This window comes from Phodopus roborovskii, unplaced genomic scaffold, assembly GCF_943737965.1.
Source record: "Phodopus roborovskii unplaced genomic scaffold, PHOROB, whole genome shotgun sequence".
In the NCBI taxonomy this organism is placed as follows: domain Eukaryota; kingdom Metazoa; phylum Chordata; class Mammalia; order Rodentia; family Cricetidae; genus Phodopus; species Phodopus roborovskii.
Genome location: NW_026126636.1, coordinates 3979470 through 4007322, shown reverse-complemented (window position 1 = coordinate 4007322; position 27853 = coordinate 3979470). Strand labels below are relative to the sequence as shown.

General features: G+C 45.5%; 1 protein-coding gene across 1 annotated transcript; it reads right to left on the bottom strand.

Moving 5' to 3' along the window:
- Positions 1 to 865: 865 nt before the first annotated feature.
- On the bottom strand, positions 866 to 27853 carry Uba2 (ubiquitin like modifier activating enzyme 2). Its single transcript, XM_051207324.1, has 17 exons — positions 27645 to 27853; positions 24959 to 25042; positions 24021 to 24091; positions 23077 to 23141; positions 21590 to 21690; positions 17984 to 18105; positions 16106 to 16173; positions 14590 to 14711; positions 13359 to 13458; positions 12126 to 12292; positions 8820 to 8913; positions 8614 to 8726; positions 7179 to 7334; positions 5986 to 6082; positions 4643 to 4748; positions 2941 to 3077; positions 866 to 1668 (listed from the first exon to the last, which is right to left on the bottom strand). The coding sequence occupies exons 1-17, from the start codon at positions 27780 to 27782 to the stop codon at positions 1487 to 1489; spliced, it is 1923 nt and encodes a 640-aa protein (XP_051063281.1). The 5' UTR covers positions 27783 to 27853; the 3' UTR covers positions 866 to 1486.

Sequence of the window (27853 nt, the reverse complement as noted above, 5' to 3'; positions counted from 1 at the left end):
GACACACTCCATGACACATGTGCGGGGGTCAGTCAACAAACTACAGAGAAGTTGACCAGGCAGTGATACCACACGCCTTTAATCCCGGCACTCGGGATGCAGAGGCGGGTGGATCTCTGAGTCTGAGGCCAGCCTGGTCTATAGATCAAGTTCCAGATCAGGCTCCAAAGCAATAAATACAGAGAAACCCTGTCTTGAAAAACAAAAGGAGAAAAAAAAAAAATTTTTTTTTTTTTAACTTATGTGTGTGGCATGCACATCATGCCTTAGACAGCCAGGTGTCACTTCTCTTGGAGCTAAAGTTACAGGTGGCTGTGTGGATACCAGGTCACCTGTGAGATCAACTGTTCTAACCTGAGCCATCAATCTCTCCTGCCCTCAGATTATCTTTCTGCCTCTACCTCCCTCCCAAGGGCTCAGATCCCACATGTGTTCAACCACACTCAGGAGAGGTAAGACTTGTCACTTGTGTGTCTGTGGAGGCTAGAGGCCAACTATGGGCAGTGCTTCTCAGAAGCCATATACCTTGTTTTGTGAGACAGGGTCACTAACTGGACCGGAGCCTGCAAAGAAGCTCGGCTGGCCAATGAGCCTCAGCGAAGGTCTGCCTCCCTAGTGCTGGTATTACAAGGTGTATACCCATGACATGCCCTGGCCTCAAACTCTGAGAGATCCACCTGCCTCTGGTGTGGACCACCATGCTGGGCTCATGCCCAGCTTTTTTTTTTACCTGGGTGCTGGAGACTAAGCGCAGGCCCCATGCTTGCATGGCCAGAGTCATCCCAGCCTGGAGGCAGTCCTTAGGAGTGTAGAGTTCAGCATGCTTGTGACAGATACGAACCCACTAAGGCAGCAGACGCAGATAACAAGTCTGCAGACGCCATTTATTTGGTCCATAAGTACAGTATATTTGTTGTTTGAGTTTACAAAACATCAAATATAAATAACTTGAAACTGTAACAAATACACAAAAATTGGCTTCTCACACAGACATACCAGGCAGTACAAACTGAAAATTTGAGTAAATTAACATTGTTTTACATTAATATACACAGTGTCAGGTAACATTTAAAAAACAAGTTTCAATGCATAGCACTTGACACTTATGTGATCTTTCAGGTAAGAGTATGAAAATGGTTAGATCTAGGCTAAAAATAACTCTTCTCTAGCCAAAAATAAAGGCATAATATTTATAACCAGGTCTCAGCGTTCCTACCCCACAGTATTTTCCACTAGGAAATGATAGCTAAGGCTATTTACAGGGAAGGCAACATGCACGCGCTCTCAGCTCATCACTGTTCCCGCCTGGCTTTGCTCAAAGGGTCCCGAACACTACACGCCTACTTCCATCCAGCAATGCAGTCTAACAGCCTCAGCGAATGGGTGCTTCCCAGGAGTGGAACCAAAGCACCGCCGCCCGCGAATTTCCCTCGGCAACAAAGGACAAAAGCTTTGGTTCCGACCAGGGCAAGGGCCAGGAGTCTGCTCAGTCTAGTGCTATGACGTCATCAAGATCTTCCGCCTGCTCCAAGCGGGACCTCTTGGCACCGGCACCCTCGGTGTCTTCCAGTTTCCGCTTGCGGGCTCTGCCGTCCTCGCTGCCGTCGGCGCTATTTGAAGGGCCTTCTTCGTCGGAATCAACTATGAGCACGTCATCTTGCTCGTGTGCTTATTTCGGAAACAATGCAAAGAGTGGTGAAGCGCGGGAGATAACAGTGGGTCCGGGGTCCCCAAGGCCTCAGACAGCAGAAAGCTCACTCCGAATCGAAGCCGCCCTCGCCGGCCACCCTCAGGGAATGCGTCTCCAGTGTTTTGTGTAACAAGCATGTCTACTTTGAGGAGAAGGGTGCTACTGGGGAACCGACCCAGGGCAGATTCCTGGTTTTTTTCCAAGCAAAACAAAAAATGTGACTAGCACGTAAATGCATTATCATGCCTCCTGAGTCTCCACTGAGAAGGGGAGGGACACCCTAGAAGAGGAAGGAGCAGCAACAGCAACAAGCCACTTACAACTGCCAGGGGCTGCTCTGAGCACTGTGCACAACTCATCTAATCACCCCTACAAAGAAGACAACATCATTATCCCACTTCCACAGCGGAAACCGAGGGGCACAGATGGGACTCCCCATGGCCACCAAATGTGGCCGGATCCCAAACTCCAAGACCCCCACCCCACAGTGGTGCTCTTTAGCCCTACCCACAAAGGCAGGGTGTCTCCCATGTGCCAAAGTTAAAAACTGAACCGCATCTCCCAAATATAAAAACAGAACCACATCTCCCATATGGTGACTTCAAAACCCGCCACAGTGGAGGGCAAGGCTCACAATCCCTTAGGCAGGGGGCGGGAGAGCAGGCCAGCCAAGAGGGCCTCCATCTATAGCCTCCAAGTAACCCCCAAGTCCTCAGAGGACGCTAAAGCCCAGAGCAAAACTCTAAGGAACATCAAAGGCAAGGGGTCAAGTAAACGGAAACAGAGGTTAAAAACTGTTAACCTTCAGTTTCCTGTACAAAAAGAACAGAGGGGAGGACAGGGGAGTTAAAGGTCCAACCAGAGAGCAGTAAAGGCCTGGGGATCTGAGAAGCCACCAGCTACCAGTGGCAGGGCCTTTGGGTGGTTCTCAGGTGGGCTCTGCTTAGGAGCGCTGCCTCCTGGAAGCCACACCCAGCCTCCAAGCACCTGCTCAAAGAGCCAGATGACTGATTTGAGACATCCAAATCAAACAGGCAGTTGGCAACTTACACAGAACAGGCAGCTTGCTGTGAGTTCAACTGGGGAGTCAGAAAACCATTCCTGAGCCCTCTAAGAGTATCTTAAAGGTCTTCATGGTTCACGGAACTCAAAGCTCCATTTTACAATCGATTCTAAACCAATTCAGCAGTAGCATTTCCTACTCGACGCCCACCACTTGTTCTAAGTGCTCTGGCTTGGAGGTGACTCACCTGTGGAGGTTGAAGGCTGGGCACCATCATCACTGCCGTTGGTGATGTTTTTGGCAGCATCCTCAGCTTGTTTGGGCCCCACTTTTTCTGGAGCATCACCAACAACCTCAAATTCAACATCTTTTCCCAGATCTTCGCTGTAAGAGAAAGGCAGGCTGTAAACCAGAGGCCAAGCCACGCATGTCCATGTCCTGAAGGTGCACAGCTCAGTGAACAGCACTCAGAAGGTTTTCACAGAGCAGAGCTTTTCTAGTTCAAAGGGTGAAAGCGGCTTTGTCTTTGTCTCTAATGCAGAAAACTGGACAGAACTTCTGCAGCCCAGCAACCCTGAGGCGTCTTTTCCCAGCGATTACACCCAAAGAGCCCTCACTCACCCCAGTTATGAGCTGACCTCAGTGTTCTGGGGACAGGGTTATGTGGTTTCTGGGTTTCCCCCAACTTTATAGGCAACTCCCCACTTTCACACACAAGTTCCAAGATGTGTGTGAGTTTGTGCGACAAGCTGAACAGAGGAGGCACATTCTTAAGGGTGTTCTGTCCCGAGACTTAAAACACACAAGACAGACGAACCTTCACCCTGACGGCGCTACTCCTTCAGACACTTCAACAGCCAGTCCTGTCCTGCACCCTTTCACAATAAACACAAGGCAGCCACTGGCGCCCAGCAGAGACAGCACGCCACTTGGAGCAGCAGACAATCTTTGGTGTCAGTTTGCTGGGACTCAGCATGCTGAAATCGCACTTGGGGGAGCTGGAGAGCCAGCCAGCCCAGCAGTGAAGAGCACTCACTGCCGCTCTTCCGGAGCCCCGCCCTACTGCTCATAAATACCTGCAACCTTAGCTTCAGGGGACACAATGCCACGTTCAGACACTGCGCATTCATGGTACACACACAAAACATCCCCCCCACACACAAAATTGAAAGCAAAGCAAAATGCCCACTGCAGCTAGCTGAAGCCAGGCTCTTGTGACTTCCCCAGATGTCATGACGCATAAGAATGTGTATACACATACTCGCTCACACTCTCATGTACATACAAACACACAAAGTAAATGTAATTTTAAAAATGTACAAGAAAAACATCAAGATCTCATTACAGTTGAATTATGAAAATAAATTTACCTTTACAAATTTACCTCAAAAGTTTATTATTAATTACACCTTAAGAGTTAAAAAATTTAGTTTGTTTAGTGACTGTTTCTCACAGCACACATGGAGGTAGGCAGACTTGCGAGACTGGGATCGCCCCTTCCACCATGAGTCCTGCAAGCACCATTAACCCGAGCCACCCTGCAGGCAGCACATCTATCTGCCTTTGAGTACCGCTGTCAAAAGCCTGGTGGTCAGCCATCCCATAAGCACCCAGTTTTTCATCGCTGTATTTCTGCACCCTAGCATTTCCCTGTAGGTACAGCCCTGTGAACACAATGGCCCAGCCCAGTCAAGCACAGACCAGACCCCCTGCGGCTCTGTGTTTCTTCTTCTTCTTTTTTAATTTATTTAACTTTATTTTATGTATTGGTTTAAAGGTGTCAGACACCCTGGAACCAGAGTTACAGACAACTGTGAGCTGTCATGTGGGTGCTTGGAATTGAACCCGAGTCCTCTGGAAGAGCAGTCAGTGCTCTTAATTGATGAGCCATCTCTCCAGCCCCCGCCCACCTCTGGTGTTTCTTACACCCCAGCACCAACAGTTCCTACCTATGAAGAATGTTGATCAGTAACGTGTAGTCTTGAAGGAAGTCGTCTGCTTGAAGTCGGCTGCCATTTCTAATTCCAAAATCAGACAACTTCTTGGGGTTATTAGCTGGATGTGAACAGAATGGAGATGTTTTAGTTATGTCTTCACAGTACCAGCAGGTTAGTTCTTAAAAAGCAAAATCCATTATGGCAGGACTACATCCCTCCAAAATTGGCATTCCCAAACCCTGACCCATAATACCCAAGAAAGTGGTTGCATTTCAATAGGCAGCTTTGTACAGGTGGTAACAAGTTAAAAATAGTCTTTCCCAGGCCTGCAACCCTAGCATTTGAGGTGGGGGCAGGGAAATCAAAATGCAGTCCTTACTCTTAAATAAACAAGGAAGGAAGGAAGGGAGGGAGGAAATTAAAGAATCGTCTAGAAGCCTGGTCACTCAGATATCAGGGGTGCACACCCTGTAAGAAAGGCCACGCGAAGGCACAGCAGGTGGAGAAGAAAGGGCTGGGCAAAGCGTGTGGCGGCCGGGTAAGCACTACAGGCTGTGGCATGTACAGTCACAGCAAACCAACTGTGCTATCAGACACTAAACTCAGCCCTAACACTCAGCAACCCACAGAAGCCTCCCATTCAAAGCAAACCGCTTTATACCAGATCCCCAAACGGCCAGCCAACATACACATAACCTGATAATAGTCCCAATAATTTTTCAACAAGCAAAACTACTACCAACACGGACCCTGATGTGTGTGTGTGTGTTTTCTTCTTTTAATTAAATATAGGGTCTTACTCAAGGATGGCCTTGAACTCATGAAGGTCCTTCTGCCTCTGATTAAGGTATGATGAAGGCATGTGCCCGCCCCCATGCCTGGCTGGCCTCAGATTGACCACACATCCAAGAGTAGCCTTAAACTCCTGCTCCCACTTCCCGTCTTGAGGGCTGGCACAGGTGTGTGCCGCCACACCTGCTTCCTGCATGCGAAGCCAGCGCTGTGCCAGCTGGCTACATTCACTCCTGTCCCTGACCGGAAATCTCACTCACACTCCCCAGCATGGCTAATGGCCTGAAGCCCACGCTCACCGTCAACCTCGGTCTAGGGCTCGTGATACAGACAGCATCCTTGGAAATGAACAAAGGTATCACAATGCATAAGCACTGTGCACTGGCACAAAAGCCAGACAGCCTCCAAACCTGGAGCTGTGGAAGGCAAACACTGCCCTGTGAGCCCTCCACAATGCACCACAGCGACTGCAACAGCAACAGCACACTAACACAGGCTACGAGCAGGGACCCAGTGGTCCCTCCTTCAGTCAGGCGCCCAGGCGAGGAGCAGCAGGCAGGTACCTTCTGTCTCTCCCTCTTCTGAAGATATCAGAATTGTTCCTTTCCCATCTTCTATTTGGACATCTGGTGCCACCATAGCAAACTTCTCTTTCACTATCTAAAAGAGGAAAAATTAAACATTAACTAATGCAGTTCATTAAAGAAACCCTATATTGCTTTCCTATAAAGGTTCACATTTTCACTGAAGGTGGCTCAAGTTATTCTTCAAAACTGACCTAAGTACTGTGTGTGATATACATGCGAGTGTGTATGCCCAAGCGCCACAGCACAGGTATGATGCTGTTGGAAGGAAGGGCTACCAGCCCTTCGGGTGTGGTCTGAGATGCTACGTGTAGACTGGTAAGGAGAGGAGAAGGACACTTGCTCTCTTGTATGGACATCTGATCGCAGCTTCTAGCACCCCCAGGGCAGAAGACCACAGTGACTCCACCTTATTAATATTTGTGAGGGACTCCCTAGTAAATATTTGCTATCCCTATATTTTGGGCTCTTGTGGACTCAATTCCCCAAATGCCCACAGTATGTATAGCCCATACAAAAGCTCTGGAATTGGGTCCCTCTTCCCACTGAGGGACTTGGGGACGGAACGTGGGTTGTCAGGTTTGTCTCTCTGCTTCTGACAATAGGAAACCAACGAGTTGCCCATGTCCCCTCAGTCTCCATGTCAACCCTGTCATGGAAGGTGCTAGACTTAACTTCCAAGATGCAACTTGAGTGCCAGCACTCTCATATCCTGCCTGCTCCTAAAAATGGAGGCTCCCGCCGTAAGGATAAGCACCAAATTCAGGGGTCCTTTCAGCTCCACAGCAAACTCCAACTAACAACTGTGTCACTGGAAAACACCTTACACACACTTCAAGATCAAGTTCCTCCTGGGCCTTTCTTCTCAGAGACACGGCGTACCCAGCCTTAGTCAGGTATTAGCACGAACTCGTTCACCACAAAACCGTTTGTCAGAGGCACTGACTTTACCCACTCACTGTCTGCCCACTTAGCACAATGCAGAAGAGATACATGTCCTGGAAGCAGACAGGGGGCAGCAGAACCTGGGCCTGGAAGTCATCCAGGAGTGATGCCACCCCCTGCAGCCAGGGCTTTCCAGGGCGAGCATCTGAGGCTAAGCGACACTGTAAAGAGTATATTCCACCCCTGACTCGCTTTGAAAAGGAAACAGAACCAGTCCTTGCACTTGCCTTATCCTGTAAGGTGAGGACAGTCACTCTGTGGACATTCAGCCGCACCGTCACCTCTGGCTTGCTTGCACAAACGTAGCAGTTGCTGTTGGGAGGATCCAGCATACAGGGCACCAAGAGCTTCTTTCTTGGGTTTGGCTGCTTATTCAAAAAAATCTTCAGGGAAAAAACAGAAACATGAGCTGCTGTTATATAGATGAATTTAGAACCTTCCTCCCCACACACCAGAGATCCATCTGCTTCTGTCACTCAGGTGCTGAGAGTAAAGGCATTTTTTATTTCTTTTATGAATTTATATGTAAGGGTGTTCTGCCTACGTATGCCTGTGCCCAACAACATGCATTCAGTACCCACAGAAGCCAGAAGAGGCCCTTGGATCCCCTGGCATTGAAGTTACAGTTGTAAGATTCAACACGGGTGCCGGAAATAGAACCTGGGTCCTCTGGGAGAGCAGCCAGTGCTCTTACTGACGATCTACACCTTTCCTTTGGGACTATTAGCTAGCTCTGTATCTAGGATCAATTAATTTTCAAGAAGAATCACAATGGTTTCCCCTGGGCCAAAGAAGTCAGGTTGCCATGCGGCACAGCCTCCTTCCACCTGGAGCTTCCCCAACGATGGACACCAGGCACAGAGCAAGACCAGAAGCAAGGGGCCTGGGGCTGTACAACGGAAGTCATAGCTGTAACACATGGCAGAGCGCATGCTTACTATGCACAGAACCCAGCTTTGACGCCAGCATCTAACAAAAGAAGTCAGGATGGCTGCTAACACCCAGGCTAAATATTATGAACCTGCTTTGACATTTAAAAACCAAGAACAAACAATTGAAACACAGCCATAGTAAGTATAAATAGCAAACAGATACTTCCATAAGCTTAATAGCATTGTTCGGAACTCAAGCTGAAAGCCACACAAAACATTTTAATTTATCATTAAAAAATTCTTAGGCTGGGTGGTGGTGGCACATGCCATTAATCCCAGCACTCAGGAGGCAGAGGCAGGCTGATCTCTGTGAGTTTGAGGCCAGCCTGTTCTACAGAGCGAGTTTCAAGACAGGCTCCAAAGCAATACAGAGAAACCCTGTCTGGAAAAACCAAAAATTAAATAAAAATAAAATAAAATTATTAAGAAAGGAAAAAGAAAACCAAAAACTGGATCAAGCTGGGAGTCGGGTGGGGTGTACAAGCTCTCAGGGGCCTGTGCAAGTCGTACTCAGCTACATTTCAAGACCAGCCTGGCCTACATGGATAGTCTCAAAATTCCAGAAGAATTTCTTAGTTCAAGCTCTGGGCTTCTTATAAAATCACTCTTAAAAGGAAGCAGAGGCAGGTGAGTTCAAGGCAGGCCTGTTTCTTATAGTGAGTTCTAGGACAGCCAGAACAACATAGTGAGGCACTATCTCAAAAATAAAAAAACAAGCAAAATTACGCACGGTTCTACACTGGTCTATTTTTCCAGATAAAATCTTCAATCCTTCCAACACTATCAAGCCGGCAATCACTGCATTAGTGGTGGCGATAGCAGGAATGATGTTCCCCGCCATTGCTAGAGGACAGAAAGAGACAAACAACACACTTAGCTGTCCAAACAGAAAACTCTGCATGGGTTTGTTACTGATACAACTGAAGTCAAACTTACATTTTATATCAAATCTGCTCTTCATATTCATGCTGAAAATGTGCATCCTGAGGTTTGCAGCAGAAGTGACAAAATCCATCGCTGGCGGGTCATCCTGTCAGTAACACAAATGACAAGCTTCATCCAATCAGAGTCATTTCACGAGACTACCTTCAACACAGCCACATTTACAACTGTGCCATTTGTAGCCACACAGCTAGAATAAGGGGTGATTTGAACCAGAGACTGGACAGATGAGGCCTCACAGGCTGACCGCATAGGAGTTCTGTCTGGTTCTCTGGTCGAGGAAGATAGTCTGCCAAGAACTTAAGAACCGCCATGCTTGCTAGGAGAGCACTCCTGCTTGAAGGCATGCACTGGTGAAGTGGAAGGATGGCCCAGTGGTCGGGTAAGAGAACCCGCAGCCTCACAAAGGACCAGAGTTCAGTTCCCAGCATCCATGTGGTAGTCACACCTACAACTAACTAGTTCCAGGAAACTCCATACTGTCTTCTGACCATTGCAGGCATCCCATGCATGGTGCACATACCCATATGCAAGCGCAACAGGTATAAGCATGAAAAGTAAATGTACTTTAAAAAAAACCAAAACCAAATGCACTGAGGTTGTGTGTACAGCTAAGCACCAATTCCATTTTTCATTGAAGGAAGCCCTCTCCGGGCCCATTAATAAGTAGTGAGGTTGCTAGACATGCAGAGAATAGGCAAGGATGACATGGCCTGAGTCTCTGGGAAATACTAGCAGAAAGAAAGGCCTTTCCCAGATGTGGCTGTGAACTCTGAAGCTTAGGTCTCTTTAGTGTGTAAAACAGGAGCCAAACAGATCCCACATGCAGTTCTGAGGACAGGGTTTCTCTGTGTATCCTGTCCTATATGCCCTGGCCTGACACTCACTCTGGCCGAGGCTGGCCCGGAGAACTCATGACTTGCCTGATGATCCCTCCTGAGTGCCAGGATTAAAGGAGTGCACTACAATGTCCAGCTCAGAGATTAGGGCCATTTTCTCACAAGTAAAGATGAGGAGGCCAGAGGTGACTGCTGCCACCCACAGCACATGCTCTCAAGTGAAGAGTCTGGCATTAGCTCACCGTGTACCCAGTTCAAACCCAAATGCAGCAAAACGCTACTCCCCTGCCTCATGGTCTCTACCTCAACTTGTTTTTGTTTTTTTTGACAGGGTCTCTCACTATATATCGCTGCCTGTCCTGGAACTCACTAGACCAGGCTGGCCTCCTGAGCACTGGGACTACACGTATGAGCCATCATGTCTGCCTGGCTATTTCTATTTTTGGTAAGTTCTTGATCGAGATGCAGTTGTCTTACACTGTAAAATGCCTTTATTCTGGCTTGTTTTTTGTTTTTTCTTTCAAGACAGGGTTTGTGTAGCCCTAGCTGTCCTGGAACTTGCTGCTCCCCACCCCTGGGATTAAAGGCATGTGCCACTCACTACATCTGGCTAGATGCTTTTATCCTTTAAAAAAAACATTTTTGTTGGTTTGTTTGTTTGTGGGGCTGGACAGATGGGTCAGTGGTTTAGAGCACTGGCTGCTATTCCAGAGATCCTTAATTCAATTCCCAGCAACAACATGGTGGCTCACATGATGGGAGGTTATTCTGTATATATTTCTTTCATTGGTTGACGAATAAAACACTGGTTACCCAGGTAGGAAGATAGGTGGAGTGAGGAGACAAGGAGAATTCTGGGAAGTGGAGGCAGAACGGAGTCATCATGTGATCCAGGGAAGAGAGGACTTGTGTCAGACACTCTCCAGTTAAGATAAGACCACGTAGAAATACATAGGTTAGTAGTTATGGGTTAATAATTAAGACAGAGCTGGCCAATAAGAAGCCCACGATATTTGGCCTACAGTTTTATAATTAATATAGCGTCCGCATGTTTATTTGGGGTTGATGAGGCTACGGGAGCAAGCTGGGGTCAAAGAACCCACGCTACACTCATAACCGTCTGTAATGGAATCTGATGGTCTCTGTTGGTATGCATGAAGATGGAGCACTCACAGACACAAAGTACATGAATAGAATCCTGAGCCACTGCCTCTCACAGGGCTGGCTCTGACACTATGGGCACAGTTACCAGGGCAGCAGTGCTCAGAGCAAATGAGCTCCTTATTTGGCCCCAGTAAAGAAACAGAAACTTTCCAAATCACTAGAATAACAACAAAGAAAATATTTTAAAACCTACCATTTACATCACATAAACCAAGAGACCAGTGTGTAAGATTTTCAAAAATCTAAACCCATCAGCTGTGTTTTCAGAGACCTGATTCAACCAAAGCTTCAAACTTTGAGCACACAGAGTTATCTGGGATTCTAAAATGGGCCAATCGTTTTCCTTTCTTTGAGACCCAGACCAAATCTTTCCTTTCCTTCCCATGTGGGCATGAAACCCCGGGGCCCACGTATGCTGGGCAAGTTAGCACCCCAGGAAAGAGCCACTGAAACATCTCAGGTCTCCCAGTAAAACTGCCACATTAGAAATAAACAAACTGTCACTCAATCAATTTTTACCACAATTCAAATGCCAATTAAACACAATGAACTAATATACAATTTCAACTTTAAGAACAATTGCATCTCCCTGGGAAGGTAGCTCCGTTTATACAACAGCCCTCTAGCAAGTGAGAAGCCAGGTTCAATCTCTAGCATCACATTACTATGCAAAGTGGGTCCAACCTGTGATGGGGAGGCAGTAAGGTCAGGAGGTCAAGGCCACCCCCAGCACCAGAGGGAGTTGGAGGCTAGTTTGCACTAGAGGCCCTGTCTCAGATACAATAAAACCAGGCTCACTCTACAGCCCAGGATGGCCTCACACAGTGCTCTGCCTCAGCCTCCCAAGTGCTGGGACTGTAGGTGTGGGCCACGCCTGGCTTTTCTGTTCCAGACTTCCAAAGTGCTATCCTCTTCAAAAGAAAGACAATCGCAGAGCTGAGTGTGGCAGCACATGCTTTCAACTGTTAAGGATAGCCTGAACCACACAGTAGAGCATGGACAAGGGCTTAGGCTCAGTCCCTGGGGACAAGTGTGGAGGCAATTTTTACTATCTTTAAAGGTCAAATCAGTCTCTCTAACTTAAACATCCCACTGTGATAAATCATTTTCTAGGTAATATATCAAGCCTTAAGTGTGTTGTTAGAAGACAAAACAAAATTTTGTGATATCTAAGCTTATGCATAGAAAATTCATATTCAGATATAACAACTGGAGATGAAACTATTCAAACAAAGTAAGCAACATCCCAAGTTGTTAGCCTTTGTACAGCAAGTGACCTACATAGCTGAAAACAAACCTTATCCCAGATGAGTTCAGCTCCATCCCCCTTCTCTGCTAAATGAACCCGCAGGGTCTCAATGCTCTTGGAGAACAGACTTGCATAGCTCTTTACATCCAGAACCTGCTGGTCCTTCAAACCCAACTGGGGCTCATTTTGTTGATCGGATGCATTGGCTTCTTCTCCTAAAAATGAATAAGAATTTTTATTAAACACCTATCTCAACCTTGTTCTATCCAACAGATTCAATTGTTGGCCATTAAGCTGTTTCAAAAAGAAACAAATTCCATTTGACAGCTAGCACTACAACTTTGTGCACAAGAAAACTGTTAAAGCTGTGGACTGTCTAAGACCATGTCAGGATCTAATGGTACTTTTGGAACATTCAAGAATGTTCCAAATGGCAGAGCTGGGGAGATGCTAGCAACTGGCTGCTCTTCTGGAAGACCCAACAGCCTCTTCTGGCCTTGGTGGGAACCTACACTCATGTGCGCATACCCATATAGGTGAAAAGTAAACATGAAAGCAGTTATGCTCCCATGTGCCCGACATTACACAATGTAATCGCTGAACGCTGCTATGTGCCACTCTGGAGACCTTTTAAATTCAACCACGCTGCCAGCTGCAGCAGAGCTCAGGAAGTAGTCAGTACAATTATCTTATTTCTTAAATATAAATTTTAAAAATGGGGGCTGGAGAGATGAGACAGCTCAGAGGTTGAGAGCACCGGCAGTTCTTCCAGAGGTCCTGAGTTCAACTCCCAGCACCCACACGGTGGCTCACAACCATCTGTAATTAGATCTGATGCCCCCTTCTGACATACAGGTATACACCATATACCTAAATCATCAAAAAAAAAATTTTTTTAAATGTATTTCTAAATTAAATCTTAAAAAAATAATTACAAGAATTCAAAGGCAGATTTTTACATACACCCACAAGACTTACAGAAATAATGAAACCACAACTTCCTAATCATTAACAACAACAAAAAGCAATAGAGAGAAAACAGCCAGCTTACAACAGCAGGGCTCCAGCTCACGGGGCGTGGTGTCTAATGACTTCTGTTTATATAAAAAGTCACCCCAACCACTCAAATGCCATGGGAATGATAGCATTCCCAAGGTATGTAAAGGACTAGCTTCACGTAGCCCCGGCTGGCCTCGAACTCACAGAGATCTGCCCGACTCTGCCTCCCAAGTGCTGGGATTAAAGGCTGCGCCGCCACCAGTGACTAGCTGCTTTGTTTACCTTGACTCTGCACTTCAGCCCAATCCAGTGGAACTGGTGGTTTCCTCTTGCGCCAGAGTTTGTCCATTGTCAGCAGATACCTAATATCATCTTTAAAAAGCTGAAATAAACAAGTGCCATGAATCATACAGAACTCAATTTCCTTACATACAGATCAAATTCTGCTGATTTACTATAATTATACCATGAAAGCAGGTTTAAAGCCATGGCACATGTAGGCAGAGTAACAATTCTGAAAATGCATGCAACAGTGTTCTCAGCTCTGCTAGGCACCCAGACCCTCCTACCTACCTCCCCAGCCATCCCACAAATCAGTCTGAAACACAAGGACACAAATTAAGCGCTCAACAAGACACCAGCACCCTGTCTCAAAGCAAAACAAAGCACACCAGCTCTTGGACTGTTTTGGACGCAATCCAGTCTCTCGATACTGTTTTTCAAAGAATACATTTAGAAGTCTTGTGTCCCATTTCTGCTCCTTTCATTTTGGGGGTGGGGTTAGTAAACCTCTTAAAGTTATAGAGTTGAGAAATTCTAGGATGGTTAAGAGAGTTGCCTGGCAGTGATGGCACACACACCTGTAATCCCAGCACTTGGGAGTTCAAGGTCAGGCTGGTCTACAGAGTGAGTTCCAGGACAGCCAGAGCCACATAGAGACACCCTCTCTCCAACCTCCACCCCCTACCACCCACTAAAAACCCAAAACCAGATCAGAAACCCACTGTTCACAAAGTTGAGTTTTGGTGCTACAGTATTCTACTTTGGTCAGTTCCCTATCTGGGGCAAACTGAAGTTTGTGCCTCCCCTGAATAGAATCACACAGCATGTTCGGAACCCATGTAAAGGTAAAAGTCCACAAAGTTGTCCTCTGACGGCCACATGAACACCACGGCCTATGTGTACTCTACTAAATAAAGTAAGCCTAGCTGAGAACGTTCAATGGTAGAACCCTGCTCATCAATGTGGGAGTTCTGGGGGCTAGAGAAATGGTTCTGGGTTAAGAGCACTTATTGGTTTTGCAGGACTGGGCTTCAGTTCCTAGCATCCATGTGGGGGATCACGATCACCCCTAACTCTAGTTCTCTTGGATCAGGCCCCCATTTCTGAGGTAAGCACCAAGACACATACATGTATACAGGCCAAACACTCATACACATATATAAACTTTAAGAGAGGGAGAGGGGAAGCCTGATGAGGTCAGGAGGATGAGGAAGACGAAAGCAAGCCTAACCTTGGTGAAAAGTTTCACTGGATCATATCCAGTTGACTTAGCCCATTCCTTAGTGGAAATACGCTTAATGTCTCCATCTTCAGTAGACGCTCTGGCTCTGGCTTCAGCTTCTGTTGGCTCCCCTACAAAACAAGCATCGTACTTCAATGTTCTCACCTGAGTGAGAGTCACTAAAGCAATGTAACACATTCAGAGTTCCGGGACAGCAACACGGGTACACGTGTATTCTAGTTTCTCCAAAGGCATGCACCACCACTGCCCTGCTGCCTGAGGTTTTGTTGTTGTCTTGGTTTCTCAAGACAAGGAATCTCTGTGCTAACAGCCCTGGCTGTCCTGGAACTCACTCTGTAGATCAGGCTGGCTTCAAACTCACAGAGATCTGCCTGCCTCTGCCTCCCAAGTGCTGGGATTAACCACCCAGTTTGAGTTTTTTTTCTTAATTTATATTTGATTTCATATGCACAGGTGGTCTGACGTACATGTATGTATGTGCACCAAGTGGCTGACTTATGCCCTTGGAAGTCAGAAGAGGATATGAGATCTCTTGGAACTGGAGTTTCAGAGAGTTGTGAACCAACACATAGTGCAAGGAATTAGCCCAGGTCCTCTGGCAGAGCAGCCAGTACTCTGATCCCCTGAGCCATCTCTCTAGCCCTGTACCCCAGCTTCTTATGGGCACAGTTCAAAGCACAGCCCTATATAGAATAGGGCACTGCTACCAGCCCTAATGATTAGATCTATGAAATGTCTCATTTTGATTTCTTCTCTTTTTTCTCCGCTGGATTTTTTGAGACAGGGTTTCATCCCCGACAGTCCTGAACTCCATCAATAGACCATGAGGTCCTTAAACTCAGAGATCCACCCACCCCTGCCTCCCCAGTGTGGGAATTAATGGGAGAGCCATCTTGATTTCTTTTCTTACCACTGAAACAGAGCTACCTCTTTGTTAAAAGCTTTATAAATATAATGAGGGGATGGGTGCCCTGGCATACACCTTTAATTCTAGTCCTCTGGAGAGAGAAGCAGATCTCTCTGCTTTCCAGACAACTAGGGCCACATAGAAAAGCCCTATTTCAAAAACAAATAAAAATACCTCTCACCAAACTACAAACCAACATCCCCCCCAAAAATTGGATAACAGGACTAGACACACATACAGGCAAAACACTCATACACACAAAATCGTAAGTCCCGTGTCATATCGTGTGCATGTGTGTGTGTGAGATCACCCCCCACCAAACAGTGGTGGTGCACTGATCCCAGCACTCAGGAGGCAGTCAGGTGGATCTCTGTGAGTCCAAGGTCAGCCTGCTCTACAGAGTGAGTTCCAGGACAGGCTCCAAAACTACACAGAGAAACTCTGTCTTGAAACAAACTAACAAACAATGTTTTTTTTTTTTTAAATGCAACAGCACAGTAAGCACATGATCTCTATGATCTCTAGCACTAACAGCAACCATGGCTGCTCCTTAAGGGTCCACCATTAAATCAGCAGAGCACAAGCTAACCCACTTACAAGCCGCTTCAGGGTCAGCTCTGTCGGGAGACACTTCTTGATCAGCATCTTCCTCTCCAAACAGCTGGCTGCAATTTTAGAAGAGTGAACATTTTAGGTAAAGGCATTTGGAACAAATGTGATTATTTTTCCAGAAGTATCTAATTTTCAAGAGTCCAAATGCTTAGCAGGGACATAGTAAACAACGGGTGATTTCCAGCCTGTACGCAATCCTAAGAGTGTCCTGTTTGTTCATGGCACCAAGGCTAGATGTTTTGTGTTACAAGATTAGTCAGGTTTCAAACACTTCAATATCAAATCTGTCAGCAGAAATACACAAGCTTCCTTCTTGAAGAACATTCTAACACCAGAAGACACTCACAAGGCACCTGCAGCTGGCTATTCCACGAGTATCCACCTCCTGCACACTCAAGCTCTTGCTTTAGGTGGGGACATTCTGCAGAGGACAAGGCACGTTCCATCTTTTGCTGGTGTGTGTTTTGAGACAAGGTGTCTCCGTGCAGCTTGTCCCGCTGACTCAGCAGCAGTTCCCTCTCCACACTGGCTCACTGGCTTGAGATCATTATAGACTCTAATAACATTCCTGTCTCTTGTGAAGATCTACCCTGTAACTGGTGTAATAAAGAGCTGAATGGCCAGTAGCTAGGCAGGAGGTGGAGAGAGAATGCTGGGAAAAAGAGAGCTGAGTCTCCAGCCAGACTCAGAGGAAGCAGGATGGGCAGCAGAGTGAGGTAATGACTCGTGGCAGAATGTGAATTAGTATAAATGGATTGATTTAAGTTATGGGAGATAGTGGGACAATCATAAGCTAAGGCTGAGCTTTCATAATTAGTAAGTCTCCATGTCATTATTTGTGAGCCGGCTGTTCTGACAAGAAAGTACTGCTACATCTATCGACCCACTTCTAAGACCTTTTGTATTTTGTAGTCTGCTGTATCCGATTTTAACTTATATTCATGTTATAAACCATACACATGGAGATATTTATTTTGCAGTACAACAGTATTAGTAATTAAGATTGGAATAAAAGAACGTGCATTTGCCTTGGCCAGGTTACCAAATGAGACTGTTTGAAAAATTGCTGCCTCCAAAGCAGCTAACCCTTACACATTTCCATCTTAATAAACCCCACACAGTGCAAAGACACAAACGAGCTCTTCTATGTGGCACAGTGTGTTGTGACAGGTGAGAGACACCATCCTAACTATAATCTCAAAACTTAGGACTCACACAGAGGAAGGGGAAAGCTGACTCCCACAAATCGTCCTCTCTGACTTTTCACCTAAAGAGCATGGCAACCCCCCCCCTCCGCCCCCAATAAATGCAGTGGGTAGGGACCAGGCTGGCCTAAAGCTCAGAGATCTGTCTGCCTCTAGAGTACTGGACATTAAAAAAAAAAAAAAAAAAAAAATCTAAATAAGAAAATGGATCTTTTGCCTGGATGCTGTTAAGTGTGTAGCTGTGTTAGTCGGTTGTGGGCAGTTAGTGAACAGGGTGAGTGACCCTAGCCAGGACCTCAGGTGGTACTAGGCAAGGACCATGCCACTGAGCTCCACCCCAGTCCCACTAAGGGTTTTACCTCCACTGTGATTTCTTCTTTAACCAATAGGTTATTAATAATAATGTTTTCATATTTCTAAATATATACATTTATACAAACATAGTTGCATGCCTGTGTCCAATACCAGACTAAACATCGAAAATCTCACCCTTTCACCCACAGGATGCAAAGAATGTCTGAGTTAAACCCAAGAAAACCATTAGTGTCTCTTCACCATATTTAACCATTATAAATACAACCTTTCAAAAACGATTTAAGTAAAAAAATGACGTGTCCCATGATCAGCTCTGACAACAAGGGATACATGACTCTCTTACTTGAACAAATACTTTGCCCAAACGATGCAGTGAATCGGTTCAGAAGGTGTGTTCCGGATCGTACAACCAGGGAATGTCCTCTGCGTTGGTTTAGGATGACATTCGTAACACTCAGTCACACCCTACAAAGTCGGGGCACAGGATAGCAGTTATCCCATGACGGTTATAAGTTAGTACAACTGAAGATACTTCCTTCTCTCATTTACATTCCAACCAGGTTTTATGTAGTCAAGAAAAATGTGAAATATTAGTGACTGCAAAATCCTTACGGTATAGTACATAAAGAATCCAGAGTCACAACACAAAGGTTAAATGAACTGACCACAGTCACAACTGAGGCAGAACCAGTATGCCCAACCCCCAATAAGTGAGAGGCAAATCCAGAAAGAAAAAAGCATCTCAGTACAACCCCGAGTCAGAAAATTTTACTTTTGATTTCACTAAATAACAAAAAATTGCAGGGAGCCAGGGAGGATAGTGGTGGCAAATGCCTTTAATCCCGGCACTTAGGAGGCGGAGGCAGGTGTATAGTGTGAGTTCCAGGACAGCCAGGGCTATACAGAGAAACCCTGCTCAAAAAACTCATAAAAAAAATTCTAGCACCCACGGCGAAACTAGCCAGGTCTACAGAGCAAGTTCCAGGGCAGCCAGGGTTATGCAAAGAATCCCTGTCTCGAAGGAAAGAAAAAAGGGGAGAGGACAAGGTACCCCCAATGTGGGACCATCAGATGAATCCCTCTTTAGCTCAGCATGTCTCAACCTCAGCCTTCACACAGGAGCACAAAAAACAATTTAACAGTAATGGCTAAAGAATCAAACCCCAGAAACTGGATGGCAGATTCAGGATCGCCTCCATTATGCTGCTATGCCCTCCAACTTCCAATAAATGTCTTGGATGAAGCCACTAACAAGTGTCACATTGTGTATGACAACTACTGCCTTGATGCAGCGGACACTTGAAACCTCCACTACATTCTATGAGCACTGACACACAACCTTGGGAAAACAGCACAGAATAAGCTTCTAAGACTAAAACAAGAGTCACGCTCTGTAACATAGATACCCATTTAAAAAAATATCAGACAAACCCGGCCAGTTAAAAAAATTACTTCCTAACCTTGAAAAATTCTTCAAATGTAGCCTTTAATGTTACTTCCTGAAGAAGCTCAACACAGACCTGAAGATTAGTGTCGGGATTTTGTAAAACTAGGTTAATGCACCCCACCCACCTACTCCTGCTCTTTAGCTTTACTAAACTGCCTAAAATATTTCACAAACAGAAAGAAAACAGGAAATAGCATAATTTAAACATTCTCCTTCACTCTTTATGCATTTTATGCAATTCTTTTGCTTATTTTTTTAAAAATACATTAGGAAAAAAATCAAATCATGTTTTGTATCCTCACAGATGGTTTTTTTGAGGTGGATTATATTCTAGAAAGACTTGATGGAAAATAATTTTGCATTTCAATTCTATGAATGCACAGAACTATCATCAACTCAGAGTCTAAGCATATATCCAATAGTTACTCTTTTATAATCATATAAGAGATGTGATTGTTTCCTATTCCATGCTTTACTGTTCAAGTTCTATAGAAAGAAAATTAAAAAATATGCAGAATTACATAAACCGATAAGACAGATTAATCCAATTTAGTCTTAAAATTGAATTTAAATTTGTTTCTCTAAAGATACCAACATTATTTGTTTAAATAGCACCAAAATACATCTGCTACTTAGCACTGGGTGAGATTTCCCGTATCTCTCAGGTTAAGGGAATGCCAGTTAGTGGAAAAAAAGCAATTTTAAGGTTATCATATAAGTGACAAAGAGATTAATATGACAAGACATGCTCAAGAAAACGAGGATACAGCTGCAGAAATCTTTTGAGCACTCTCACCCATAATTTCACAGAGCTTCGTATAACTAACACACTTCATGGGATTTAAGTAACATTTGTTGCTTCTCCATCAGAATGCAAACTCGAGAATGATACAGATCTGCGCAGGAGACAGGAGCAACTGTTCTCGGGGTAATAACTTGTGCATTACTTCCCAATGCAGACCGAGGTGACAGATACAGCACATCTCAGGTTTTACTGTGGAGGTAACAGGTGCTTTATCATAGCTACAAATGCTACAACCAGATGCTGAAAATTAACTAAAATTAAAAGGTTTACTGTCATCTTGGAATTATTAGTCTATGCTTCTTTAAATTCCTATTAAATGATAAAATCCACTTCTGTCTGATGAGTGCATATGTGTGAATAAATGGAAATACAATCGTGTAAACGATAAAGATTTAACCAGGTCATTACTTTCTATTTAGATAAGAAGCATCATCCCCTTCGAATCACCCAAGACAGCGCCTCTTACCAGCAGGAAGCAGTTTGGAAAGAACGACGCCCAAATTCCCAAATATTGTGTATGTTTGTTTTCATTTAATTGGACTTTGTTATATAAAATTAAATAAAAAAAAGCATCATCCCAGCAACAGGAAGCATTAGTAATTATTAATGGAAAAGATTATTGTGTGTATCTGCATGTGTGCACACGCTTACTTAATAGTGACACTATAATTATACTTTCTTATTTGGGATCCATTCTCTTTAATAACCCTGGATTGGTCAGTCATTCACTTAAGGATATAACTACTTCCCTGAATTATAATTGTGTAAAAAGAAAGCACTCTACAAACAATGCATTATATATGGAAATAAAGAAGTCTTAAACCAGGCCCAAAAAAAAAAAAAAAAAAATCACAAACACAACCAACCAGTTTCCCTTCTCTTCAGATCTGTATATCAGGCAAAAATGAACATTAGTTTGGATTGGTTATTATCCCATTTCTACAACTGAACTAGACTCCCAAACCCAAGAGTTAGCCATTGATTTCTTACACTTATTTAGTTTGTGCACACACGGGGTACCATAGCACACATGTGTAAATAAGAGGACTTGTGGGAGTTTTTCTCCTTCGAACACCTGGGCCCAAGAGCTCAACCCAGGCTGTCACTTAGCAGCAAATGCCTGCTGAGCAGCTCAGTGGCCCCAGAGTAGAGTAACTTTGTTTTGAGACAAGACCTCACTGTGTAGCCTATCTGGCCTTGAAATCAAACAGTTCCTCTTGTCTCTTCTTTGGTTTACTGGGATTAAAGAGGGCGTGAGCCACCATGCCTGGCCTACTATAACTTTTGGCAGTACTACTGCCCATCATCTCACAACCCAAAGTCCCCTGACAAAGAATTTTCGTACAGCTTGTTATGTCAGTATAAGGATTTCTGTTTGTAGGTTTTTAAGACAGGATTTCTCTGTGTAGATATGGGTGTCCTGGAACTTGCTCTGTAGACCAGGCTGGCTTTGAACACAGAGCTCTGCTGCCATGATTATAGTCATGCGAAACCAAGCCCAGCTGGGCTGAGGATTTTGATAGGTAAGTGAAAGGAAACAAAGTGGCAGAGTCAAAGCTCTTCCTTAGGGTTTATTTGGGAGCGGGAGGTTTTCTGGAAACCCAGGGGCCCAAGCATCACCCTGTCTTATTTGGCATGAAATCGCTCTACCTGGGATGCTGGCCTGATTATACTCTACACACCCAAAGTTTCTTTACCTTCTTGATAGTGGTCACTTGTCCAAGATAACCAGCAGTTCCACTTTCAATGAGCGGCACGTCAGCTGCTAGACACATTCTATTTACATGGTTCCGGGCAGCTGAAAGAAAAACACTAGTTAGCAAGAGTTTCTGATGACACCAACTTCATGGTGACAACTGTGAACAATTTCTTGCTTTCACTAAAGCACATGTTGACTATGGTGAGGATAACCCAACCACCTTGTCTACAACACTGGGACTATAGGATATCCAACAAAACCCAAAACTATGGAATTTGCATTGCAAATTTACTCTAGAAAAAAAGACTCTTAGAAATGATTCCCAAGTGCTGGAGCTGCAGGTGTAGCCTGTCTGGGCCGACATGAGGCTCTAGGCCTGACTCATGGAAGGCACACCTAAAACATCAAAAGCAGGACTGGAGGGATGCCTGGGCAGTTAAGAGCACTGGCTGTTGTTCCTCAGAGAACCCAGAGCTCAATTCCCAGCACCTACATGGTGGCTCACAACAGTCTGTACCTCTAGTCCCAGGGGCTCTAGCCTCTTCTTTTGGATTCCTTGAGCACCGGGACAGCTGTGTGTATACGGACATACATGCAAAAAAAAAAAAAACAAAACAAAAAACAAAAACAAAAAAAAACCACCCGCTCACATAAAGAAAACACCAAAAGCATTAAGACAACACAGTGAGAGCTGGGCAAACCGTTTCCATCCATTCCTCACTTATCACAGCTCTAACAATTGTGATCCATGGCAGAGAGTGGAGGAGGGGCACAGAACACTAACCCGCAGCCATTAAGGAAGTTTCGGATTAGGGGACACAAGAAGGGACAGGTTATAAGAGTCATTCAGGCTTTCAATGTTTCCCCTGTTAGTAATGACTATACATACTTTGCAGTATTACCCCCCCAACCCCCGGTCAGCTACTCAGCAAGTCTGAAGACCCTGTCTCAGCAACAGCAGGACAGCTAGTACCTCACTGCCTCACCCTAAGGCAGTCAGGGTCACCTGATGCCCGGGCCCATCTGTGTTGTCATCAGCCTGGGTGACACACTTCAGATTCACATTCCCTGTCTATACACAAACCAGGACACTGCAACCACCCGAAACAAACTCACACAGCGCAGGCAGCCATGCTTTGCAGAGTCTACACATGGTCTTCTATCTATATTCCTTGTAGAATTACAAAGTGTAAGGCAGCGGGGGGGGGGGGGGGGGGGGTGTTCAGACTCAGAGGAGACAGGTGTCAACCGACACTGCTTACACCTGAAATCCTAGCATACCAGAGACTGAGGCAGGAGGATTGTCACCAGCTGAGGTCAGCCTGGGGAACACAGTGGGCAACGGAGACTGCCACACTCACTCCCCCAAAGCTCCAGCTATTCTTTTTGGCTCTCCAGTTCTAACTCACATTTGTACACTAAATCTCTACCCGGCTTTGACATGGGGAAGAGGAAATAATGAGACATGAGACATTAAGACCTTACCTCTGTTATCTAACGCGTTCATAACCAATATAAACTGTCGAAAAAATTCCACATTATAGTCCGGGCTGGAAAGCAAAACAAAAAGGTCACCAACACTGGCCTCAAGTATGATTTTCTCAGTATAATAGTACCGAGAAGGATAAATAATTGCAAAAATAACTATTGGTGAGAAGTATATGCAACAGACATAGGAAGGTTGGAATTTTCATAACATGAGCACATTTTAAAGGAACTATTCTCAAATTTCTCTTTCTGACCAGCAATCTAAGGCACCAAGACAAACTCTTAAGCTGGCAGACAGCTGGCATAACCTCACCAGTGCCCCACCCCCTGCCCCCTTCTCAGCGTAGCAAGTGCCTGGGAACATACGAGGGGCACATTCCCAGGATCTGCTAGGCCTGTGGTTTCACCTCACATGGTCCCAGTGAGCCTGGGTTCAGGCCCCTCGGGGCTCTGCTTTTAGCAGCATTGGGAAAGCATTGAGGGGTAAGGGCAGGTCTACAGAACAAACATCCAGAGCTTTAGAAATAGCCCAAGAGACAAGTGCCTTGAGAATGTGTATGGCTCCCTCTAATTCTAGTGCTTCCCACAGCTACCATTCGGGAGGGAGGGGGGGAGTGCGTGCGTGCGTGCGTGTGTGTGTGTGTGTGTGTGAGAGAGAGAGAGAGGGGGGGGGGAGAGAGGGAGATTGTGGTGGGGCTCACACTCGGTGATCTTTACTGAGGTAAGCGCAGTCACTATATACAACATCAGATAATCCTCAGGCATCAAAGGACAGTCATTTCTAGGTTTCTGAGCAATATCCTCACTGAAATTAAAATATCTAAATAATTCAAAGGAATGAGAGCCGGTAAGAAACAACGCCACTGCTGTGGGCAGACTTATTGTGTAAGTATTCTAGAAGTTATCTTAAAAACGCAGCTTTCTAACAGAGTTCTGCGTACTTCATGATGCTGTCATGGTGAGCCTCGATGTTAGCTTGGGGGTGGAACTGGAGCACACTTTCCTTGGCAACCTGGAAAAACAACAGTAAATTACCGTGGAGACAAACACATGGTTACTTCACTTACTTGTAACATGGTAATCCTACTTATATACAAAAATGTGGTAAGGTTTCATTAAGGATACACATATTTATAAAATCAGTTTTCCCCATGCATGTGACCACTTCTATGTGAACGTCAAACTGCAGAGAAAATAGAACCCTCCATACCGGGGCTCTAAATCAGAGGTAAAGCATGTGTTTATCCCCAGCAGTATAAAACCAAACTAAAGTAACCTGCAGTAATCAGTGCTATTCATTCACTCAAGAGCCCAAGAAAAGAAACCGTAAATAATCACCCAGGTTAGCCCGATTACAAAATGTGATGACAGTTACCTGTTGGGGGGAGGGGAGCTGCAGTATAAAAAAAAAAGAAAGCAAATACAATGGTATGGGAGGGAAGGGGCTGGCAGAAAACAAGACTTCTGACTCTGCTGAGCCAGGAAGGGTATTCTAAGAGAAGCCCCTGGGATATAAAGGAGCAAACTTAAATATGAAGAGGACACAAAAGACACCTCAACTACACCATTCAAGAATGCATTTCCTTATTCCCGCTTGAGGATTCTACAGCTAAAGCTGAAGAGCTGGGCCTGTGTGTGGTGAAGGCTCATGGGCAAACACATTTACAGTCTCCCACGGCCCAGTTGACCCCTGACCTCCACTCCCATGCAGTGGCATGCATATGTGCTCCATACGAAATAAAACAAGTAATGCGATGCAACCATGGAGGAAAGAGAGAGCCAGCTTCCCGGCTTTCTCCCTCTACAGGGAGTCATGACCTTGTGTGCTTCGGGAAAGCCTCCTTGTCACTGGCTCTAAACACAACAGGGAAACACTTACCTGAGCCTTCGATCTTCCAACGTGCTTCTTTTGAAACAGGAACTGCCTGTTGAGGTTGCTGACATCGATGGTGTCCAGATCGATCTACAAATGCGAAAACCCAGATAAACCATCACACTGCTTGAGCAACATCACTCTCCTTCAGCATCCATAACCCAGAATTTAGCTGTACAAGTCACACCTGCACTGCTAAACTTACATCTAAAGCATATGGGAAGAGGAGCATCGACGTCAAAGGCACCTCAAGAATACACGAAGGATGGCTAGTCTTTCTTGTTTAATCTTATCTCAGGGGAATGCTTTAGAAAGCATAAAGGCTTTGGCTTATTAAAAATATAAAAATTTTCACTGGGCAAGGCGGTGCACTACGTTATCTGCAAGTTGTGGGCCAGCCTGGTCTCTATAAAAGTCCAGACAGCCACCGTTACATATTGAGACCATGCCTCAAAATGTAGATAAATAAAACAAGGCAAAATAGAAGGCATTAAAGTGCCTGTCCTGCTAGCTACGAGGACCCGAGTTCAATCCCCCCAAATCCACATTAAAACAAGCTGAGCACAGGGGTAAGCTTTTGAAATCCCAGAGCCAGGGAGGAGGGGATAGGGGAATCCTGGGACTCATGAGCCAGTCATAGTCTAGCAAATTTGGACAGTTCCAGAGCAATGAGAGACCCTGTCTCAAAAAAAAAAAAAAAAAAAAAAAAAGGCAGACAGTACAGGAAAACACCCTAAGTCTAAGTTGTCATCTGGGCTCCACATCCCAAATAAATAAGATCCATCTGTCTGATTATTTCGAGTGTAATATAATTTACTGTGCCCCATTGTTTTTCATTAAGTGATGTGGTCATCAGATTTGGACATGTTTGTTGTTTTAACTCTTTTTATACATATTCATCCAGGATTACTTGAGAAATATTAATGGTATTTCCTACATATGGAAAAAACAAAAAAAAACCCAAAGAATGTTTAAAATCTAACCTAGGGGCTAGGGCAGTGGTGGCACACGACTTTAACCCCAGCACTCAGGAGGCAGAGGCAGGTGGATCTCTAAGTTCAAGATCAGCCTGATCTACAGAGCAAGTTCCAGGTCAGGCTCGAAAGCGCCAAAGCCACAGAGAAACCCTGCCTCTAAAAACAATCTCCCCCCACAATCTAACCTCGGAGCTGGAGAGAGGGCTGATTAGTCAAGAGTGCTGGTTGCTCATGCTCAATTCTCAGCACCCACATTGGTAACATCAGTTCCAGGGGGATCCAATGCCCCCTTCTGGCCTGTGAGGGTACCAGGTACAGACACACATGGAGGCAAACAGGACCATACACATAAACTAAATGTTTTTACATAAAAATAAAATTGAATCTAATTGCTGTTATTTGCATTCTATTTCAATAAACTTGCATAAACAGCAAACAAAATGTTCTCATTATGAAAGATGCTGACAGTTCACGGTAGTTTGTGAACAATTACAAAACATATAAGCACTCAAACACCCCATCTGTACTTCAAAGTTCACAAAAATTAAAACAAGCCGGGCACTGGGGTGCACACCTTTAATCCCAGCACTCCGGAGGCAGAGGCAGGTGGGTCTCTATGAGTTAAAGGCCAGCCTGGTCTACAAAGCTCTGCCTCAAAAAAAAAAAAAAAAAAAAAAAAAACGCAAATAAATAAATAAACCAAAGAAAATCAATTAAAGAACAAATATTTTTTTCAATTCACTCCTGTCTACTGCAAAAACTACTCTTTTAACATAGCATCCAGAGTTACCAGCATACTGGATTTTCTGTGTACTGGAACTGGGTGTGAAGCCTAACCAATGAAAAATGCATTGACTTCAATTCCTCCTCGGCTTACACCGACACCTACAAGTTCATTCCATGTTTCTGCTAAACCTTAAGGCATTTTCAACTTACATCCAAGATCCAGATAGTATCGCCAACACTTTAACAAATTACAGAGGCGCACCCATGAAAACTTAGAATACCGACAACCGAAAACTTTTTTTTTAATTTCTTGAGGATAGGTCTTGTTACGTAGCTCAAGCGAACCCCAAACTCCCCATTCTACTGCCACCCGACTGCAGGGATGCCAAGCGATCACCCAATCGCGCAAACCCAAGAGAACATCTTTAATGACATAAACGAGTGTCCCATCTGCACTGTGCCCAGCCCAGAGGCGCGAGAGCCCCTAAGGAATCCATCCAGCCACTAGCGGCGTCCCCCTAGGGTAAGTTACTCAACCTCATAGCGTTTTACTTCCCTCATCTGTTAAAAATAAAACGGGATGGAGACAGAAATTTGCAACCTGGAGGAGGCCGGTGGCATGCTCGAGGGAATCCAAGTGTGCACGCCCGGGGTGCCGCCACTGGTGGCTGCAAGCCGCTCTACGGCGGGTCGTTACTTCGAAGTTAAGGGCCCGTTGGAATTAAAGTCACAGCATCCACAGGGGTCTCGGCCACTTCCTGCATCCCAGAGTAACTGGGGAAACTGTTTGGCTCGGGAGGCGGCGCGCGCAGGCCTGGGGAGAGGAGGCCCACGGACAGAGGCCGGGGAGCCGGGGCCCTCGCCAATCTGCTCCCGGGGCGGCGATCCTGACCCCCGGCCTCTCGGGCCGCGCCGCCCTGACTCCCGCCCAGGATCCGGGCCCCGCGTCCCGCAGACAGCCCGCCATTCAGCCGGAGCCCGGGCCTTACCAGGTCGATGTGGGAGAAGCCGGTGAGCACCAGGTTCTTGAGCAGCTCACAGCCGATGCCGCCCGCGCCCACCACCAGCACCCGGCCGCCGGACACCGCCTCGGCCAGCTCCTGGGGAAGCCCCCGCGACAGTGCCATGGCGGGATGTCCACGAGCCGCGGCGCAGTCGGAGGCGGGAGAACCCGAGCGGCAGCCGGAAGCCAGTGGGG

Coding starts and splice junctions, on each gene's coding strand:
- Uba2 (XM_051207324.1), bottom strand. CDS start 27,782: ATGGCACTGTCGCGGGGGCTTCCCCAGGAGCTGGCCGAGGCGGTGTCC. Junction 12,293..13,358: donor GGCTGAAGTGCAGAGTCAAG/GTAAACAAAGCA, acceptor ATTCATTTTTAG/GAGAAGAAGCCAATGCATCC. Junction 4,749..5,985: donor AGAAGAGGGAGAGACAGAAG/GTACCTGCCTGC, acceptor GTTCACATCCAG/CTAATAACCCCAAGAAGTTG.